The sequence below is a fragment of the Hypanus sabinus genome, chromosome 8 (assembly GCF_030144855.1).
Source record: "Hypanus sabinus isolate sHypSab1 chromosome 8, sHypSab1.hap1, whole genome shotgun sequence".
Classification (NCBI taxonomy): domain Eukaryota; kingdom Metazoa; phylum Chordata; class Chondrichthyes; order Myliobatiformes; family Dasyatidae; genus Hypanus; species Hypanus sabinus.
The window spans coordinates 145,639,827-145,660,059 of record NC_082713.1 but is presented as its reverse complement, the minus strand read 5'-3'; the positions used below and the strand labels follow the sequence as shown (position 1 = coordinate 145,660,059).

Below are 20,233 nucleotides of genomic sequence, written 5' to 3'. Positions count from 1 at the left end.
AGACTGCTCTTACAGAACTGCTAAAATGGAATACCTACAGCAATGCAGTAAAATTGTGACCCAGGGTGTTACACAAGTATCTGTGGTCCTACGGTACTTAGAACTCCAGTGATCCACGACATTGGTGAGATAATAGTTGCAGCTCTATAAAACTCTGGTTAGACTACACTTGGGGTATCGTGTTCAGCTTGAGTCACCTATTATAGGAAGGATGTGGAAGGTTTGGAGATGGAGAAGATGTACCAGTATGCTGCCTGCATTAGAGAGCATGTCCTAATTTGATGGTTTGAGTGAACTACAGCTTTTCTCTTTGGAAAGCAGGAGGTTGAGAGGTGATGTGATGGAGTTGGACAAGATGGCATGAGGCATAGATTGAGAGGATAGCCAAATATATGGGACATTTAAGAGACCCTTCGATAGGCACATGAATGAAAGGAAAATGGAGGGCTATGTGGGAGGGAAGGGTTAGATTAACCTTGGAGTAGGTTAAATGGGCAGAAGGGCCAGTACTGTGGTTTACTGTTCTATGTTCTACTCTGAAGCCCAAGGATTAAAGTGAGTCATGCACTTCTGTTCAGTTTATAAATGAAGTGCTTTACTGGCTCCTGTTTACAATTTTACAGATGTTGGTAAGGCCATACCTTGAATACTGTGCAGAGTTATGGTTCTCTTATTAAATTATAGGCAAATCCAGAAGAGATTCACTCTACTAATTCATGGGATGAGAGGAATGTCCTGTAACGAATATCCAAAAAGTGACACCTGTACTGCTTAAAGTTTGGAAAAACTGGAAAATATATTCCTTTCTTATTGAAATGATTCTAATGGAACATGACAGGACAAACAGTGAGACTTCCCAAATATCAAATACAGACATTCAAGACAAGAGCCCCGAATAATGGGACATGCAAGACAAGGAGCAGTTGTTCAAAACTGAGGGTAGTATGAATTTCCTCTGACAGAATCTCTAAAATCCTCAACACTAGAGGGTTGTGGAGGCTTGTGCACTTTAAAGTGGAAATGGATAAGTCTTTGAGATAGATAAATCTTTGGAAGTTTGGGGAACTCAGGGCTGTGTGAAATGGGCACAGAAGAGGAATTAAGTCTTGGTGCAGATGAGTTATATTAATATTGAATGGCAGGACAAACTAAATGGTTCTATTGACTTACTCTGACTCCTATATTCTTGTGAGATTGACGGTGCCTAAGCTTGCCTTTGCATTGATACCACTTACCTTACCCATGCCTGCATGAGCGTGGCCCATCTTTACAACCACAGGGAATTTGGGAATCGTGAGCTGAAACAGAACAATAGCATATCATTTAGAACCTCATTATGTGTTACTATGAATGCAACTTCTATCCATTACTTTTATTTTCATTTTATTTCTGGCTCTTCCCACCGTATTCTTCTAAATATTGCACAATAGACCAGCCTGCTTACTAAGATTTCTCTGAGGACAATTTTATGAGTTAAACATTTGCAGTCAAAGAACCTAACATAATTATACTCTTTTTTTTTTTAGTTTGATTGCCTTGTTGGAGTTTTCTTTTTCATTCATGTTTCAGAGTCTGGTCATTACTGGCAAGTTGAGAATTTACTACCTACACATAACAATTCTTGAGAAAGGTGGCTGTTAGGGCATATAGCAAATATTAACTTCAGCAACCAATTTTTAGACCTCCACATGGATTGTAAACTAACTTTAAAATGCAGCCCTGGACAATAGCTTCCTGGAGTTGTGGACACCAGTTAATTGAAAACCAGACAATGCTGATTAAAATTCATTTCGAGTATCTGGAGTGTGGGTGCAAAGAAGGAGGTGTGAAAATTATATGTAATTCAAAGGAAGCATTGTAGATTCTAACTATAGAATTGCCCTTTGATCCTTATCATATAAAATGTAATGTAATATTAGGTCAAACAGGCCTCTTTCTCCGAGAGAGTCTCATTTTATTGAATAAAACTCTTCTGTATCCATTAGCTTCAGTGTCTCTCTGGTGACTTTGTTCACGTTACACCATTTTACAGTCGTAATGAGATACTTCCTTCTTGAAATGTTGCAGTCCTTCAGAGGAAAAAAACTGCCACAGTGCTTTTGAGGAAGGGATTCCAGGATTTAAATCCAGTGACAATGAAAAAACAGAAATAATTTTCCACAGATGGCATGCAACTTGGTGTTCCTGTGTGCCCGAAGCCTTCTTGCTGGTAAAGTTTGTGGGTTTAGGTGTTTTTATTGGTTGCTTGGGCAAGTAACTAATGTGTCTTTTGTTACTGGCACATACAGCAGCCTCTCTGTAACAGTGATGGGGAAACAATATAATGAATGGGAGGTCAGTAGATTGGTTTGTCCTTCATGTTGTTGAGCTTGAGTGTTACTGAAGCTGCAAGCATTGAGGCAAGGGGAGAGAATTCCAGCACAGTATTCTCTCAGTTTTGACCCAAAACGTTGACTATCTCTTTGCCTCTATAACCATATAACAATTACAGCACGTAAACAGGCCATCTCAGCCCTTCTAGTCCGTGCCGAATGCTTACTCTCACCTAGTCCCACTGACCTGCACTCAGCCCATAACCCTCCATTCCTTTCCTGGCCATATACCTATCCAATTTTGCACTTCTACTGGAAGCTCATTCCACACAGCCACCACTCTCTGAGTAAAGAAATTCCCCCTCATGTTACCCTTAAACTTTTGCCCCCTAAGTCTCAACTCATGTCCTCTCGTTTGAATCTCCCCTACTCTCAATGGAAAAAGCCTATCCACATCAACTCTATCTATCCCCCTCATAATTTTAAATACCTCTATCAAGTCCCCCCTCAACCTTCTACGCTCCAAAGAATAAAGACCTAACTTGTTCAATCTTTCCCTGTAACTTTGGTGCTGAAACCCAGGTAACATTCTAGTAAATCTCAGTACTCTCTCTATTTTGTTGACATCTTTCCTATAATTCAGTGACCAGAACTGTACACAATACTCCAAATTCGGCCTTACCAATGCCTTGTACAATTTTAAAATTACATCCCAACTCCTATACTCAATGCTCTGATTTATAAAGGCCAACATACCAAAAGCTTTCTTCACCACCCTATCCACATGAGATTCCACCTTCAGGGAACTATGCACCATTATTCCTAGATCACTCTGTTCTACTGCATTCTTCAATGCCCTACCATTTACCATGTATGTCCTATTTGGATTATTCCTACCAAAATGTAGCACCTCACACTTATCAGCATTAAACTCCTTCTGCCATCCTTCAACCCACTCTTCTAACTGGCCTAAATCTCTCTGCAAGCTTTGAAAACCTACTTCATTATCCACAATGCCACCTACCTTAATGTCATCTGCATACTTACTAATCCAGTTTACCACCCCATCATCCAGATGATTAATGTAAATGACAAACAACATTGGACCCAGTACAGATCCCTGAGGCACACCACTAGTCACCGGCCTCCAACCTGACAAACAGTTATCCACCACTACTCTCTGGCATCTCCCATCCAGCCACTGTTGAATCAATTTTACTACTTCAATATTAATACCTAACGATTGAACCTACCTAACGATTGAACCTTCCTAACTAACCTTCTGTGCAGAACCTTGTCAAAGGTCTTACTGAAGTCCATATAGACAACATCCACTGCTTTACCCTCATCAACTTTCCTCGTAACCTCTTCAAAAAATTCAATAAGATTTGTCAAACATGACCTTCCATGCACAAATCCATGCTGACTGTTCCTAATCAGACCCTGTCTATCTAGATAATTATATATACCATAGTGTCAAGCACTATCAAGCACTCTAGATAGTGCTTGAACTGCTGAGCTCCTCCAGCCTTTTGTTCATTGCTCTAGATTCCAGTATCTGCAGTCTTGTGTCTCAGTATTCCATCACAACCCGGATGTCCCTTGTAAATGGCAAAAAGACTTTGTGGTGTCAGGAGATAAGTTACTCACCTCAGGATACCCAAACCCTGTCCCTGCTCTTACTACTCTAACATTTATGCAACTGGTCCAGTTGGGTTTCGGATTATGCTCATTCCAACATGTTGATGGTGGGTGACTCAAAATGATAATGTCATTAGTTATAAAGATTAGGTCTGTTGTAGTTGTTACATTATAAATTAGTCTGGCATTTTTATGTTATTTAATACTTTGTTGCCTATGTTTAATTGTGATTTAGGATTTGCCTCTTCATTTGCTGGTAAGTTGAAAATGCAACTGAATAATATGTGACCATTAGTGTGAATCTCCACTTCTAACTTTATGATGGTAATACAGTCTAGTGTCAGAATGTGGCTAAAAATCTACCATAGAACATCATGTATTTATGTGATGGCAGCCTTAGAATGCCTGAGCCTCTGGATACTTTCTTCAGCCGAGATGTGGTGTTTCTGTAGTCTCTCTGGGATTAACCCTTCCTGTGAGGCTACACTCGGTTGGGCTTTGAATGGAGTACTGCCAGACTCCCACTAAACAAATATCTTGAAAGCCAAATGCAGAAAAGAAAACTCTGCCTGTTAATTTAAGCGTACTGTGGATTGTCACAAACAGGAGAAAACCTGCAGACACTGGAAATCCAAGGCAAAGTACACAAAATGCTAGAGGAACTCAGCAGGTCAGGCAGCATGTATGGAAATGAATAAACTGTCGACCTTTCGGGCCGAGACCCTGCATCAGGATGTTGCCTGACCTGCTGAGTTCCTCCAGCATTCTGTGTATACTGTGAACTATGGAAGGGTCTGAGCAGCCTACATTCAGTTCTGAAACTGCCTAGTCAGATATCCCAATGTTAGCAAAGTATCCTGTTAAATAGGCACAGGTGCAATATAAAGCACCACATGCTCCAAATGTTTCTATTATAAATTGGAGGTTTCATATGCAATTTATGACAGTATGGAGGAAACATGCAGAGCAACCAATGATGTCATTACATCTGCATTTTGCCACTAAAATTGTCTGCTGATGATTCATATTTATAAACATTTCAGAAATGTATCACCATCTGTGCAGGTTGCTGTACAGTGTGGGTTCCATGGTCAGGATTACAACGTGACTCCGTGATTTCTCCAACAGTACATACTGTAATCCCTCTTAGGACGATCAGTGATTCATTGGAACAGGATATAATATGACCCCCTCAGGATAGTCAGTGATTCCATAGGCTGCACTATTTATAAATATATTCTGATTTTTGAAAACTATTGTTTATTAACTTGACATTTCCCTTCCAATGACATCTATGTTATTAATATTCCATTATTTCATAGAACACAGCACAGGACAGGACCTTAGGCCCACGTTGTTGTGCTGAAACTTTTAACCTACTCTAAGATCAATCTAACCCTTCCCTTCTGCATAGCCCTCCATTTTTCTTTCATCCGTGCGCCTAAGAGTTTCTTAACTGTCCTTAATGTACCTGCTTCTACCACCACCCCTGGCAGAGCATTCCACACACCCACAACTCTGTAAAAAACTTACCTCTAACAATCACCTTAAAATTATGACCCCTGGTACTAGCCATTTCCTTCAGATTATCCACTGAATCTTTGCATCTTATTATCTTGTATACTTCTATTAAGTCACCTCTTATCCTTCTCCTCTCCAAAGAGTAAAACACTAGCTCACTCAACTTACCCTCAATAAGACATGCTCTTTAATCCAAGCCATATCCTGGTAAATCTCATCTGCACTCTCTCTAAAGCTTCCTTATCCTTCCTATAATGAGGCGACCAGAAATGAACACAATACTCCAAGTGCTGACTAACCAGAGTTTTACAGAGCCGTAACATTATCTCACAGCTCTTGAGCTCAACCTCCTGAGTAATGAAGGCCAACACACCATACAACTTTTTAACAACCCAATCAATTTCTCAGCAACTTTGGGGGAATCCATAGACATGGACCTCAAGATCCTCTACACTGCCAAGAAACCTGCTATTAACCCTGCATTTTGCCTTCAAATTAGACCATCCAAAGTGAATTACTTTTCACTTCACACTTTTCCCAGTTGAACTGCATTTGCCACATCTCAGCCCAGTTCTGCACCTGTCAACATCAGAATCAGATTCAGAATCAAAATTGGGTTCATTATCATTGACATGGGTCATGAAATCTGTTAACTTAGCAGCAGCAGTACAATGCAATACATGAGTATATACAAATAACTAGATAAATAAATTACAGTAAGTATATATATGTGTATATTGAATAGATTAAAATAGCGCAAAACAGAAATAAAATGTATTTTTAAAAAGTGGGGTAGTGTTCATGGGTTCAATGCCAATTTAGGAATTGGATGGCAGAGGGGAAGAAGCTGTTCCTGAATCACTGAGTGTATGCCTTCAGGCTTTTGTACCTCCTTCCTGATGGTAACAATGATAAGAGGGCATGCCTTCTGTGATGGGGGTCCTTAGTAATTGTCTTTCCGAGGTGCCAATCCTTGAAAATATCTTGGGTACTATGGAGGCTAGTACCTAAGATGGAACTGACTAATTTTATGATTTTCTGTAGATTCTTTCAGTTCTGTACAGTAGCACCTCCCCTCTCCCCCCCCCACCCCCATACAAGACAGTGGTGCAACTTGTCAGAATGCTCTCCACGGTACATCTATATAAGTTTTCAAGTGTTTTACTTGTCAAACCAAATCACTTAAAACATCTAATGAAATATAGCTGCTGCCTTGTCTTCTTTATAGCTGCATCAATATGTTGCAACCAGGTTAGATTCTTAGAGATCTTGACAGCCAGGAACTTGAAATTGCTTACTCTCTCCACTTCTGATCCCTCTATGAGGATTGGTTCATGTTCTTCCACTCCATGGTCAACTCTTTTGTTTTACTGACATTGAGTGTAAGGTTGTTGCTGTGACACCAGTCAACCAGCTGGTGTGCCTCACTCCTGTACATCCTCTCATCTTCATCTGAGACTCTACCAACAATGGTTATATCATGAGCAAATTTATAGATGGTATCCTATTGTAACCTGCTACATCCTTCTACAGTATCCATAACTCTACCAATCTTTGTGTCCTCTGTAAACTTACTAACCCACCCTTCTACTTCCTTATTCAAGTTATTATAAAAATCACAAAAAGCAGGGGTCCCAAAAGAAATCCCTTCAGAACACCACTGGTGCCCAACCTCTGGGCAGAATATGCTCTATTTATAACCACTTTTTGCCTTCCATGAACAAGCCCATTCTAAATCCACACAGCTATTTCCCAGGATCCCCTGCCTCCTGACTTTCTGAATTAGCCAATCATGGAGGATCTTTATCAATTGCCTTACTAAAAATCACATCCACCACATCCATTGCTTTACCTTAATCAATGAGTTTTGCCACATCCTTATTGATTTCAATCAGGCTCATGAGACATGATTTGCCCCTCACAAAGCCATGCTGACTACCCCTAGTCAGTCTATGCTTCACAAAATGTTCATCAATCTTACCTCTAAGCAATCTTCTCCAATAATGTGCCCACCACTGAATTAAGGCTCACTGGTCTATAATTCCCAGAGTCTATAATTCTACTTCCTTTCTTGAACAAAGGAATAACTTTTTCCACCATCTAGTCATCTTACACATGTGGTCAGTAAGGATGCAAAGATCATCTGAACCTGGGGTCTTATCTATCCTAATGATTTTCAAAACTTCCAGAACAACCTCGTTCTTAACATCAACCTGTTCTAGCATATCAGCCTGTTTCATGTTGTTCTCACATTTGTCAAGGTCCCTGTCACTAGTGAATACCGAGAGATAGTATTCATCAAGGACCTCCCCTACTTCCTCTGAATCCAGGCACAAGATTCCTCTTTTATTCCTGATCGGTCCTCCCTTCTCTCTAGTCATCCACCTGTTCCTAAACAAAAGAGGTTCATAGATGCTGGAAATCAAGAGCAACATACAAAATGCTGGATGAACTCAGCAGATCAGGCAGCATTTATGGAGAGGAATAAATAAGCGACATTTTTGGCTGAGGTCCTTTATCAAGACTGCAAAGGAAGAGGGAGAAGCGAGAATAAAAAGGTTGGGGGAGGGGAAGGAGTACAAACTGACAGGTGAAGGGGAGGAAGGAAGGAAGTGAGAACCTGTGAGGGAATAGTTGGATAAAGTAAAGTCTTCAAGACCATGAGACACACAGCAGAGTTAGGCCATTTGGCCCATCAAGTTTTCTCTGCCATTCCAACATGATTGATTTATTTTCCCTCTCAAACCCCATTCTCCTGCCTTCTCCCTGTACCTTTGTCACCCTTACTAATTAAGAAACTATCGCTCTTTGCTCTAAATAAACCCAATGACTTGGCTTCCACAGCTATCTGAATTACACAGATTCACCACCCTCTGGCTAAAGAAATTCCCTCTCATCTCCATCCTAAGCGGACATCTTTCTATTCTGAAGTTGTGCCTTCAGTTCCTAGACTCCCCCACTATCGGTTACAGCCTCTCTACATTCACTCTAACTGGGCCTTTCAACATTCAATAGGTTACAATGAGATTCCCCCTTATTCTTCTAGACTTCCGAGAGTACAGGCACAGAGCCGTCAAGTGCTCCTCATATATTAACCCTTTCATTTCCAGAATTATTCTCCTGAAATTCCTCTGGACCCTCTCCAATGGCAGCACATCCTTTCTTAGATAAGGGCTCCAAAATGGCTCACAATAATCCATGTGGTTTGACCAATGCCTTATAAAGCCTCAGCATTACATCCTTGCTTTTATATTCTAGTCCTGTCAAAGTGAATGCCGACATTGCATTTCCCTTCCTTACCACCAACTTTTAACCTGCAAGTGAAGTATTTGGGAATCCAGGAAGAGCAGGAGTCCCAAGTCCCTCTGCACCTCTGATTTCTGAATCTTCTCCCCATTTTGAAAAAGGAAGGAGGAATCTGATAAGAGAGGACAGTGGACCGTGGGAGCAACTGAAGGAGGAGGGGCACAGAGGGAGGTGATAAGCAAATGAAGAGAAGTGAAGGGGTAAGAAGGGACCCAGAATGGGAAAAGGAAAAAAGGGAGAAGAGAGAGGGAGAGAAATCATTGGAAGTTAGAGAATACAATGTTTGTACAGTCAGATTGGAGGCTACCCAGATGGAATATGTGGTGTTGCTTATCCAACCTAAGAGAAGCAGTATAGAAGGCTGTAGACGGACATGGGAATGAGAATGAGAAGTAAAATTAAACTGGGTGGCCCCCGGGAAATCCTGCCTGTTGTAGATTACAATGGGATATTGATAGGATGCAGAACTGGGCTGAGAAGTGACAGACGGAGTACAATCCGACAAAGTGTGAAGTGATACACTTTGGAAGGTCGAACTTGAAAGTTAATGACAAGATACTTGGCAGTTTGGGGGAACAGAGCAATCTCGGTTACACATACATGGATCCTTCAAAGTCGCGTACTGTAAGTTGATGGGGTGACTGTGAAAGCAAATGGTAAGTTGGTTTTCATTACTCAGGCGATTGAGTTCAAGAGACATGAAGTAACTTTATAAAACTCTGATAAGACCACAATTGGAGTGTTGTGTTCTGTTCTGGTTGCCTCATTATAGAAAGGATGTGGAGATGGTGCAGAGGACATTTACCTGAATGCTCCCTGGATTAGAGAATATGCCTTATGAGGATCGGTTGAGTGAGCTAGAGCTTTTCTCTTTGGAGTGAAGGAGGCTGAGAGATGACTTGGTAGAGGTGTATATGATGATGAGTCATAGATACAGTGGACAGCCGGTGACTTTTTCCCAGGGTAGAAATGGGTATTATGAGAGGACACCATTTTAAGATGATTGGAGGGAAGTTCGTGGGGGTTGTCAGAGGTAGGTTTCTTACTGAGAGAATGGCAAGCGAGTGAAACACACTTCCAGAGCTGGTGGTGGAGACAGATACATTAGGGAGAGTTAAGAGACTCTTGGGTACATGGGTGAAAGAAAAATGGAGGGCTATGTTAGTTTGATCTTAAAGTAGAAAAAGTTCAGCATCATGGGTCAAAGTGCATATACTGTGCTGTAATGTTCTATGTTCCACTGGTCTATCTTCTAAATTTTATACCCTCACAAGATTTACACACCACTGCTCATGGCTGCAGGGTGGAGATACTCACTGAATAATGAATCTTCCATTCTTAGCAAATGGCAAGATGCCTAAACAGACCTCTGAAAAAAAGATATTTGGCCCTTCTGAGCCTATCTCTGATCAGTTTAAATGAAGGACAGAGCAAACACACAATATAAAGTGTGTGGTGAACTACATATACCTGTCTGGACACGCCCCCTGCTGACTGCTCCTGTGGCTCCTCCCACAGGCCCCTGTATGAAGGCGATTGAGGCCTGAGCCCGGCCTCTCAGTCTCCAGGATGTAGTGTGGTGGTCAACCACTGCTTGTTCCTTCTTCCAGTCAATAAAAGTCGATATCTCGCCTTTATGTCTCAGAGAGAGTTATTGATGGTGCGTCAAAGTGCTAAAGAGGTTACCAGGCAGAAAGACCAGTCATACTGTTAAAACTTCACCCTGGATTGTAACTGCCTCAGAGGTGAAAAACAAAGCAATGTTTTCACCTACAAAATGCTAGAGGAACTCAGCAGGTCATGCTTTTCATCTATTTTCTTTTATTTCCAGTGACTAAGGGGGAAGATATTTTTAAAAACACAAAATGCTGGCAGATCTCAGCAGGCCAGACAGCATCTATGGGAAGAGGTAGAAAGATATTTTTGCTATCTCATTTATTATTTTACATAATATTACCTATTTCTAAAAGAAATGTCAACAAGTGAAAGACTGACATGATCCTTTCTCTGCAATGCTGTTCTCAGTAATTCAACTGATCTCAAGATAGGGGTTCTTTGGTTGTCAGTTTATGATGTCTGTCTGAATCACCGACATGTGAACGTAGCAGACACATCCCAACTCCCTGTTCTGTTGCCATAAACAGAATGTAAATTAAACAAGAAGCCTGCCCTGGGAGAGGGAGAACACAGATGTTGCATGCTGTAAACCCTTTGATGTCTACTATAAGTCACATCAGGATATAGCATACTGAATTCTCTACAAACAGATTTTTTTTATTATGCAGGGACATCAGATAACAAAGTCAAAGGAAATAGTTGTTTGTCAGGAGCATCAACAAAGATAGCTTTCCTTCTTGTAATGTCTGTATGCCCACTGTCTGGCTATAATGTATTTGTTGTTTCACTGACGAAACTAACTGACCTCATCACTAGCAAATGTCCATCATCAGTTCAGCCTTTGTCTAAGTATGGTCAACCAACAGACACTGGACTGCTTAAGTGTTTTGTGATGATGAAATCTACAATAAAGCTATCATTCTCTCAAAATTAACCAAAAAGCTTCAAGACCTTGGCCTCCATACCTCCTTGTGCAACTGGATCCCCGATTTCCTCATTTACAGACACCATTCAGTTAGGATTGGTCAACAACATCTCCACCACAATCTCCGTCAGCAGAGGTGCACCACAAAGTCATGTGCTTAGCCTCCTGCTCTACTTACTTTACACTTATGACTGTAGGGCTAAGCTCAGTTTCAGTGCCATATTCAAGTTTGCTGATGGCACCACTGTTGTAGGCGGTGAGGAATCGGCGTATAGGAGGGAGATTGGAACTCAGGCTGAGTGTGCCAAAACGCCAACCTCTTACTCAGTATCAGCAGGACCAAGGAGCTGATTGTTGACTTCAAGAGGATGAAACCAAAGATCCATGAGCCGGTCCTCATTGGAGGATCAGAGGTGGAGAGGGTCAGCAACTTTAAATTCCTCGGTGCAATCATGTCAGAGGAACAGTCCTGGGCCCAACATATATGCATATAGAAGTTTGTGAAGATTTAGCATGACATCTAAAACTTAGACAGATGTCTATATACAGTGTGTGTGGTGGAAAGTATATAGCCTGATATGGAAACACCAATGCCCTTGAATGGAAAATCCTTCAAAAACTACTGGATACAGCCCTGTCTATCATGGGTAAAGCCTTCCCTAGCATTGAGCACATCTACATGGAGCACTGTCACAGAAAAGCAGCATCCATCTTCAGGGATCCCCACCATCTAAGTCATGCTCTCTTCTCTTTGTTGCCATCAGTAAGAAGGTACAGGAGCCTCAGGACTCTCACCACCAGATTCAGGAGCAGCTGTTGTCCCTCAACTATCAAATTCTTGAACTAGAGGGGATCACTTCATTTGCCCCAACACTGAACTGTTCCCAAGACCTTTGACTCACTTTTAAGGACCCTCATCTCATGCTCTAGGTATTTATTGCTTATTTATTATTATTATTTCTTTATCCTTCTTTTTGTATTTGCATGGGTTGTCATTTGCACACAGGTTGCCCGCCCTTTTGGTGCAGTCTTTCATTGATTCTGTTACGGTTATTCGGTTTATTGAGTATGCCGGCAAAAAAATGAATCTCAGGTTTGTATATGGTGATATATATGGACTTTGATAATAAATTTACTTTGAACTTTAATTCTTTATTATATCAGACATTTCTCGTATGTGTATCTCTTACTCATCTCATTGTTACAAGTTATTTTATGGGAATTTCTCTCCCACTCTAATTTCTGTGGAAAGTCTGCGGAAATTGTTTCTCTGTGGTATTACAATCCTATGCTAAAGGTACACAAAGCTGTGGCAAATTATATATATATATATATGTTTTAGTTCTGATGAAGGTCATTGACACAGAACATTGGCTGTTGGTCGTTCTACAGATGCCGCCTGCGGTGCTGAGTAACCCTAGCATTCCCTGTTTCCGGTGTCAGCAGTTCTCACTTGTCTATGCTTTTGGAATATTGTGTGGTGGCTTCAGGAAAAGGGAAGAGCTGCTCTTTCTCTGTCAAGCTACTCAGTGCATCACATCAGGAAGAAAGCCACAAAGAATCTTTTTTTTAAATTGTAGATTTCATGCTTACCAGAATGCAGGAATACAATATTATTTATAGTGTGGCTCTCCTAAGTCATATATAGCACATTTAGTCAGAATCGTATTACACCCTCCTGAGACAGAATTTCATTTTTTTTAATAATCCTAAGGCCAGCACTTGTCAAATCCTAACTGCACTGAACTGATACTTTTTACAGAGATGCTGATACTCTCCGTTGAGATTTGTTCAGCTGCAGATTATATATTTGCTATATTTATTCAAGGTTAAAGGACAGCACATGAGTATTGGGATTTTGCAGAAAGAAAATCCCAGGTAATATAATATTCTAAAGGAAAGGCCTCAATTAGTCAGCTAATTTCAGTCCTTTCCTTTACAAAAATCTCTTTATCAGGGTGTAAATTCATGAAGAGTATCCTGCATTTATGTAGCCCCTGTAATGGAGCATAATGTCCTAAATTAGGAGGATGTCTAACAAGAATTAACTCAGATGGAGGAGAAACTTGTGCACTCTAGGTGCTGAATACACGTGTATCTAATCCAAATGCAGAACTCGATCAAACTGAATTTGTGATGAATAGAAATTCCATGCATGTTGCCCATTGACTGTCATCTCGAATGAGCTTTCCACCCAAACAATGGGCTTTGCTTTTCTCTGCTTGCTCTTCCAAATTTTACAGAGCAAAATAAAGAGCATTTTTATATCTAGTGCCTAGGAATATTTTCACTCTAACTTGCAAAACAACCTGTAGGAATGATGGACTTTATTTCCATTCTTTTCTCCTAAAGTAATCTGCAATGCTAGCACAGGAGTAATGGATATTTCAGGCTCTATTTAGTATTCTCTTATTATGACAGAGATGGCCATTCAGTCTAATGCATCTATGCTGGCTCACAGAAGACCAAACTTATCAGTCCACTACCCTTCCCATTTCCCTGTAGCCCTGCAACTTATTCTCTTGTCTGTGCCCACAAGCTCCTCTTTTGCTAGGAAGGTGTGAAAGACACAAGAACAGCATGTGAAGCACTACTGAAACCAGACTGCCCAGACTGTGAGACAGCAGCATGTGCTGCTGCACCATCAAAGGCAGGTTCAGGAACGAGTGCCACCGGAAGCTGTCCACTTTCACTGTGCTCATTTTCATGATGACCTTATAGACTTGCAGACTAATTGTGGACAGGGTGTTATACTGTTCTTTGCTAACTCATCGAAATAACATAATAACATCCCCTAGAAATATTCGATCAGACAAGTTTCATATTGAGCTGAGGCAATTTCAGTGATGCTCCGCATAAGAAGTTGCTAGTTGCTATGAGCTCAGTGAAGGCAGAGTGCTTATAACAAGGAAGTACACTTTTAAATTGGTAGGTTTAGCAAAATAATGATGTTCTCATTATTTTTCTCTATTGACAGTATCTTCAAAATGGCACCTCCTACACTCTATTTCAAAGTGCTATTTCAAATAATGTGGCTTTCTAAGGGAGACTGAAAAATCTGGTATTACATAATGCAACATTACACATTTTGTGCTGTACGATCCTTCTGATGCATTGCATTTAAGTCCCTCACAACGACTAGACATTTTGATCCTATCAGGCCACAGAGATTAAAATCCGATGTCTGATTCACTGAACCACCCAGCTCCAGTATTAATAGTCTTCAGCTCTTTTTCTCCCAGACTATATGTAGCCCTGGCTTGTGACCAATAGATTATCAGGGAAGGAAAGATTAGGGATTCTCTTCATCACGATTACTTCTTCAACATCACAAAACAGCCAAACTTTCCTTCCCATAAGTATTGCATAATTTGCAATCTGTCTGATCAGGACATGCCTACTAGTGACGGTCTAATGGTATGAGGGTCCACCCAGGAGCTGATTTTTTCCTTTCGACTTCCTTTCTCCCCACACAGTAATGTTGCAACCTTTTTCAGAATGACTTAGATCAGCAGCCAAGTGAAACAGAATCCAATTTAAGTTTCCCAACAGCAATGATTATTGTATTGTAAACATTTAAGTTGAGAAGAAGCAACTTTTTTTTAAATTTTTGAGGTCTACGAAATCCAACTGCACAACCTCCTCCTCAATTCCCGCTACCTTTCTCTCTTCCTCCCATGAACCAACATCTTAATTGAAAACATGTACAGAGGTTACACAGTCATATGACCTGGAATACAAGTTTGTTTTTCTGACAACCCTGATGTGAGCATGTGCTGAGGTGTCTCGTCAGTCCAGACTTGGTTGTAATGTTTTCCTTCAAACTGATTGACACAAATTTCTTCCAGGAGTTAAAAATGAGCTACATTCGACCTTCATTAATCTGACTACCTGTAATCCGGTTCCTTCGATAATCCGGCACTGATTTCAAATTTCCTGGGCCACCATATCAATCTGCCGTGCATTGTTTTGGTTGCGCTAGATCTGTTCACGTGTTGACGTGCTCTTGTAAGCACAGACAGGTGATTACTGCTTGTTTTCCTGCATTTATTAATATCACCTGCATGAGGCATGGCCAGCTGGCACCCGCCCATCTCCCTTTCCAGCAGCACGGGAGCTGGCACACACAGGGTCGGTCTGCCTTCTCGCCAGCCTGCCGGCAGTTGCACACCGCCCTCCAGCATCACCCAGCCGGCACTCCGTTCTCTTCTGCCTATAAACCTCAGATCAGATGTGGCAACCCGCTGAATTTAAGCATATTACTAAGTGGAGGAAAAGAAACTAACGAGGATTCCCTCAGTAACTGCGAGTGAAGAGGGAAAAGCCCGGCACCCAGTCGCGTGAAATGAGGCGTATAGAAGACCTGCTTTCTCCGACTTCTGCTTCTGCTCACCCAGATGTGCTGCCACCAACATCAACAGGTTTTGAAGAAACTGTTGTGCCAGTTTCAGCACCAGTTCCTGATGCTTCACTCATTTTTCAAGATGAAGATGTTGATAACCCTAACGACCCCACACTTGCAAACATATAACTTTGCCTAAGGGTATATTAAACGTCTCACTTTAGAAGCAGAAGTACTCAACCATTCTATATAAATTAATTCCTGTACATTTACCTGTACCCTTTATTTTACCTGCGCCTGCACCGTATATTACTATTAAAATTTCACTTGCTACTCATTTAATATTTCTGTTTCATTATTATCTAACTTGTACTGATTTACATAATACTTTAAAGGTATGATGAGGAGATTAGCTATTGCTTAATGTGATCCTTCTGTAATTCGGCACTTTCACTAATCCGGCACTCTGCAGGTTTTGATCTGGGGTAAAATATCAGAATGTGGGGACCCAAAATTAATGTAAACATCAAAACCACAACCTGTTTGAAAGATGTGTCCAGTTTTGGCAGCTCTCTTTAAAAGATTCATAATTTACAATGACCTTTAAAGTTTTCATCCTTTTATGTGTTGGTTTATTATTGTCACGTATACCAAAATACAGGAAAAGCTTTTGCTCATGTGCCATCCAGACAGATCATTCTAGGCATAAGTTAATCAAGATAGTAAAATGAAAACAGAATGTGGAGCAAAGTTACAGAGAAAAGTGAAAGGGCCGTGATGAGGTAGATTGGGAGACCAACGATTCCTTCATTACTTAACTATAGATTCCATCAGGGAAACATACTGGAGGGTGGAACAGAGTCCAACAATATGAAGACTTGCACTAATCACCGAACCTCACTATAATTCAGCAACTACACTGACAATGGGACACAGATTTAAAGCTATAAGCAAAAGATCTGAATGGAGTACGATGATTGTGTGTTGCATGAATGAAGTCACCAGAGAAAAGTACTGGTAGTTATGAAACAACCTCTTTATTCAACAAAACAAGGTACAGCAGGCATCATATTGAGATGCTTTTCATGGAAAGGTCTGACCAGTCCAATGCAATCCAATATTTTATGTGTTAAACATCAAAGGACAATTCTATATTTATAATGCATCCATAATACTTTCTTTGAAACTACACACCAACTTCTCACCTCCCAATTCACACCCACACCACAGACATCTAAATGAATTTTAATCAGCATTGTTTGGTCTGTGTTTCAAGGCTTTTAGAAACCTATTGTTCAGAGCTACATTTAAAATTAAATCTACAATCTCAGTGGCTGAAGTTGTTTGCTAGATGCACTAAACCAAAAAATCACTCTAACAATTATTAAAGCTTGTTCTTTCCTGAGAATGAGGTTATAATCAGCAATTCTCTGCCCATGAGTCAATCAGGACTTCCAAAAGTGAACTAGATTGGAAAATCATTTATCAGGGTTCAGGAAAAGAATGGGGAATGGCAAGCAGTACAGACTTAGTGGACCAAATGGTCTCCTCTGTGCTGTAGCAATTCTAGATTCTCAGCTTCTGAAATACCAGCAGACACGACACTTGAGAGGTGCTGCATTGAAATAAAACATATTGAGATGGACTGACATTGGGAAAGGTGCTATATACACGCAAGCCTCTTTTTATTCTGTTTCTTTTAACATGGCTTTATCACGCTTTTGGGTTTGAAAAAGCCTCCCGGCGAATTTCTCCACATTGAATCAGTTAAAACAATAAATCAAATAAAGTTAGACACTAAAATGGAATGTTGAAAGTTAAGCCTTTTTACCATATGTATTTGTCAGTAAATTGGCAATCTCATTGAGTCTATCCACAGGAGGAAGAGAAAGAAAATTCAAGATTGGTCCAATGTACAGTGCTGATGATTCTGGAGCTGATGCAAAAATCAAGTGGGCAGGATAGAAGGAATCCTATACTAACCCATGTTACCCTCAGCCTGGAAGTACATAAGGCAGGCTCCAGGTGCCTGAAATAGAAAGGTGTATTCCCTGCACAGATATTGCTTGGATTGAAAAGCTTGAGAGTCTTAGAAATCTGACAATCCAGTTTCCAGTTGTTTGGACATCCGATGGTTTGGCATCTGCCTCAGGTATACAAAGTTCTCATTATCTGTATTCAGGGATCTGCTCGCTCACGAGGTCAGTCGCATATTATTGTAAGCCCAGCTGGACCTCAGCAGGTCTGCTTCCTGTACTCACCAGGGGTTAGCTTAACCCTCCTTTAAACACACTAGGTTCACTGGAGAATGCAGCTTACTCCCACGGAATGTATAAGATCAATGAACTTAGTACCCTAAGATAATTGGAACAACCAAGTCAGGAAAATATGCTAATGTGGCACTACCAAGGCCCCTGATGCACCATCAATAACTCACACTGAGACGTAAGGCGAGATATCGGCTTTTATTGACTGGAAGAAGGAACCAGGAGTGAGTGTCCATCATACTATGTCCTGGAGACTGAGGCCGAGCGTCAGGCCTCAGATCGCCTTTATACAGGGGCCTGTGGGAGGAGCCACAGGAGCAGTCAGCAGGGGGCGTGTCCAGACAGGCACATAGTTCACCACAGCCCCAAGGCAGCCTCATTACTGGAGTTTTACTGTATCTGATTATTGATGGAGATGCTTAAAGTTTGAAACCCGAGGTGTTTTTCTTTAATTATATAACTGAAGTTGCAATGGATCTTGTACTTTTAACCAACTGCCACATTGTCGGACTATAGGCAATAGTCATCATTCAGAACTTCCTAGAAGATTACAGTATTTGTGAACCTTGCTAATAAAATATGGTAGATTGACTTAAATAATTCCTTCCTTAGAGTTCCAACTCAGGAAATGAACAGCAATTTTGAAGAAAATATTTTGACTAATTTATCTCCTCCTCAGGGGGATTTGCAAAACGAAATTGAGATTTCTGTGACCCATTAATATCCAAGTCACAAAGAAAAATGGAACAAACCACCAAAAACGAAATATAAATACTATCTTGGCCCAAATGGATCAGATTTTTGGATTTTGTTAAAAAGATTGCTGAGAGTTGCAAGTTCAACATTTTTTTCCTAAAGAAATCATAGGAAGCTCTAATTGTGAGACAGCCCTCATACAAGTTTGGGTAGCTGAATTCTGGGTAAAGAAGTGATAAAATGTTATACCTTAACTGGAGCGCAGCCACCGTGACTTGGTGAAAGTGAAGCAGAATGTATAGAATTGAATTTCCTTAAAACTTAAGCATAAAGCATTGTAGAGAAGCATTAAATATTGTAAAAGATGTTAAAACTGATCACATCTGATTGTCATTGTTGTGTCTGTACAACTACCCATCAATTAAATAAAAGCACACAGGCAGAGGTGAGGTTAACTGGCATATTCACATTGCTGAGACAGAACAACAGACCAATGTGCAGGAGTAAGTTTTCAGTCACCAACTAATGCTAAGGGGAGTCACTATGCTAAAAGAAATAGATCCATAAATTGCACTTCCACCCCCCCTTTAGATTAACATAACATAAAACTAAATATGTAACAGAACATTCAATTTCCGTTTAACAAACCATATTCAAACAAATATGCTTTCACAATAACAGTCCACAACTAATTTCACTATACTAATGATTCACTCTTTGGGGTGGTGCTCTTTTTCTTACAGGATAATGCCTTTGGACCTGTGGAGTGGTATCAGGTTTGTCTGATGTCTGGTCAAAGACAACGTTCTCTGTTGCAGGTGTCATGTTGCTGTTAGTGACATGATCATCACAGAGAGGTAAGTCCAGTGGCTGTAATGCATCCATCTTATTGGATGCAGTTGTCTCAGATGTGTTCTTCAGTTCTTCAATCCACATGATGCTATGATCTCCAAAATCCACTATGTACATCAGTGGTCCAGTTCTTGTAACTATCCTACCAGGTGTCCACTTGTCACGTGCTAGGACTTCCTGTCCAACTTCCTTGGACAAAATGTCAATTTTGTCAGGTTCCTTGCTGATTTACTTGGCAACTGGCTGAACTGCTTATTCTGCAGTTCCCTTCACAGATCTGGCTTCAGGAGGTCTGTGCAAGATCTCAGATTCCTGCTCATGAACAGCATTGCGGGTGTTCAATTTGTCATCACATAAACAGAGTTCTGATACACAAAAAGGAAGTTGTTCACTGTAGAGAAATGTTCTCCTTGGCCGTAGCTTTAATGGACTTCTTGAATGTCTGGATAAACCTTACAGCTAACCCATTCATCGCTGGGTGGTGAGCAGCTGACTTGAAATGTTTAATGCCATTTTTCTTCATGTATTGTGATCCATTGTCACTCACAATTTGTTCAGGTAAGCCAGTTTTGGATATGATAGTCCTCAGAATAGAAACAGTCTTTTCTGAGGTGGTTGACTTCATTGGTATATCCTCTGGTCACTTCGAATAAGCATCCACAGCAATCAGAAACATGGAGCCCATGAATGGCCCAGCAAACTCAATATGCACTCTTTGTCATAGTGAAGATGGTCACTCCCACAGGCAGTAACA

General features: G+C 40.7%; 1 protein-coding gene across 1 annotated transcript in view; it reads right to left on the bottom strand.

Moving 5' to 3' along the window:
- The window catches only part of LOC132398542 (synapsin-3-like), a 262,286-nt gene that overhangs the window by 42,794 nt on the left and 199,259 nt on the right, over positions 1-20,233 (bottom strand). The window contains exon 6 of the mRNA XM_059978162.1: positions 1,236-1,298. Within this exon, the coding sequence (XP_059834145.1) occupies positions 1,236-1,298 (63 nt within the window). The remainder of the gene's footprint in view (positions 1-1,235; positions 1,299-20,233) is intronic.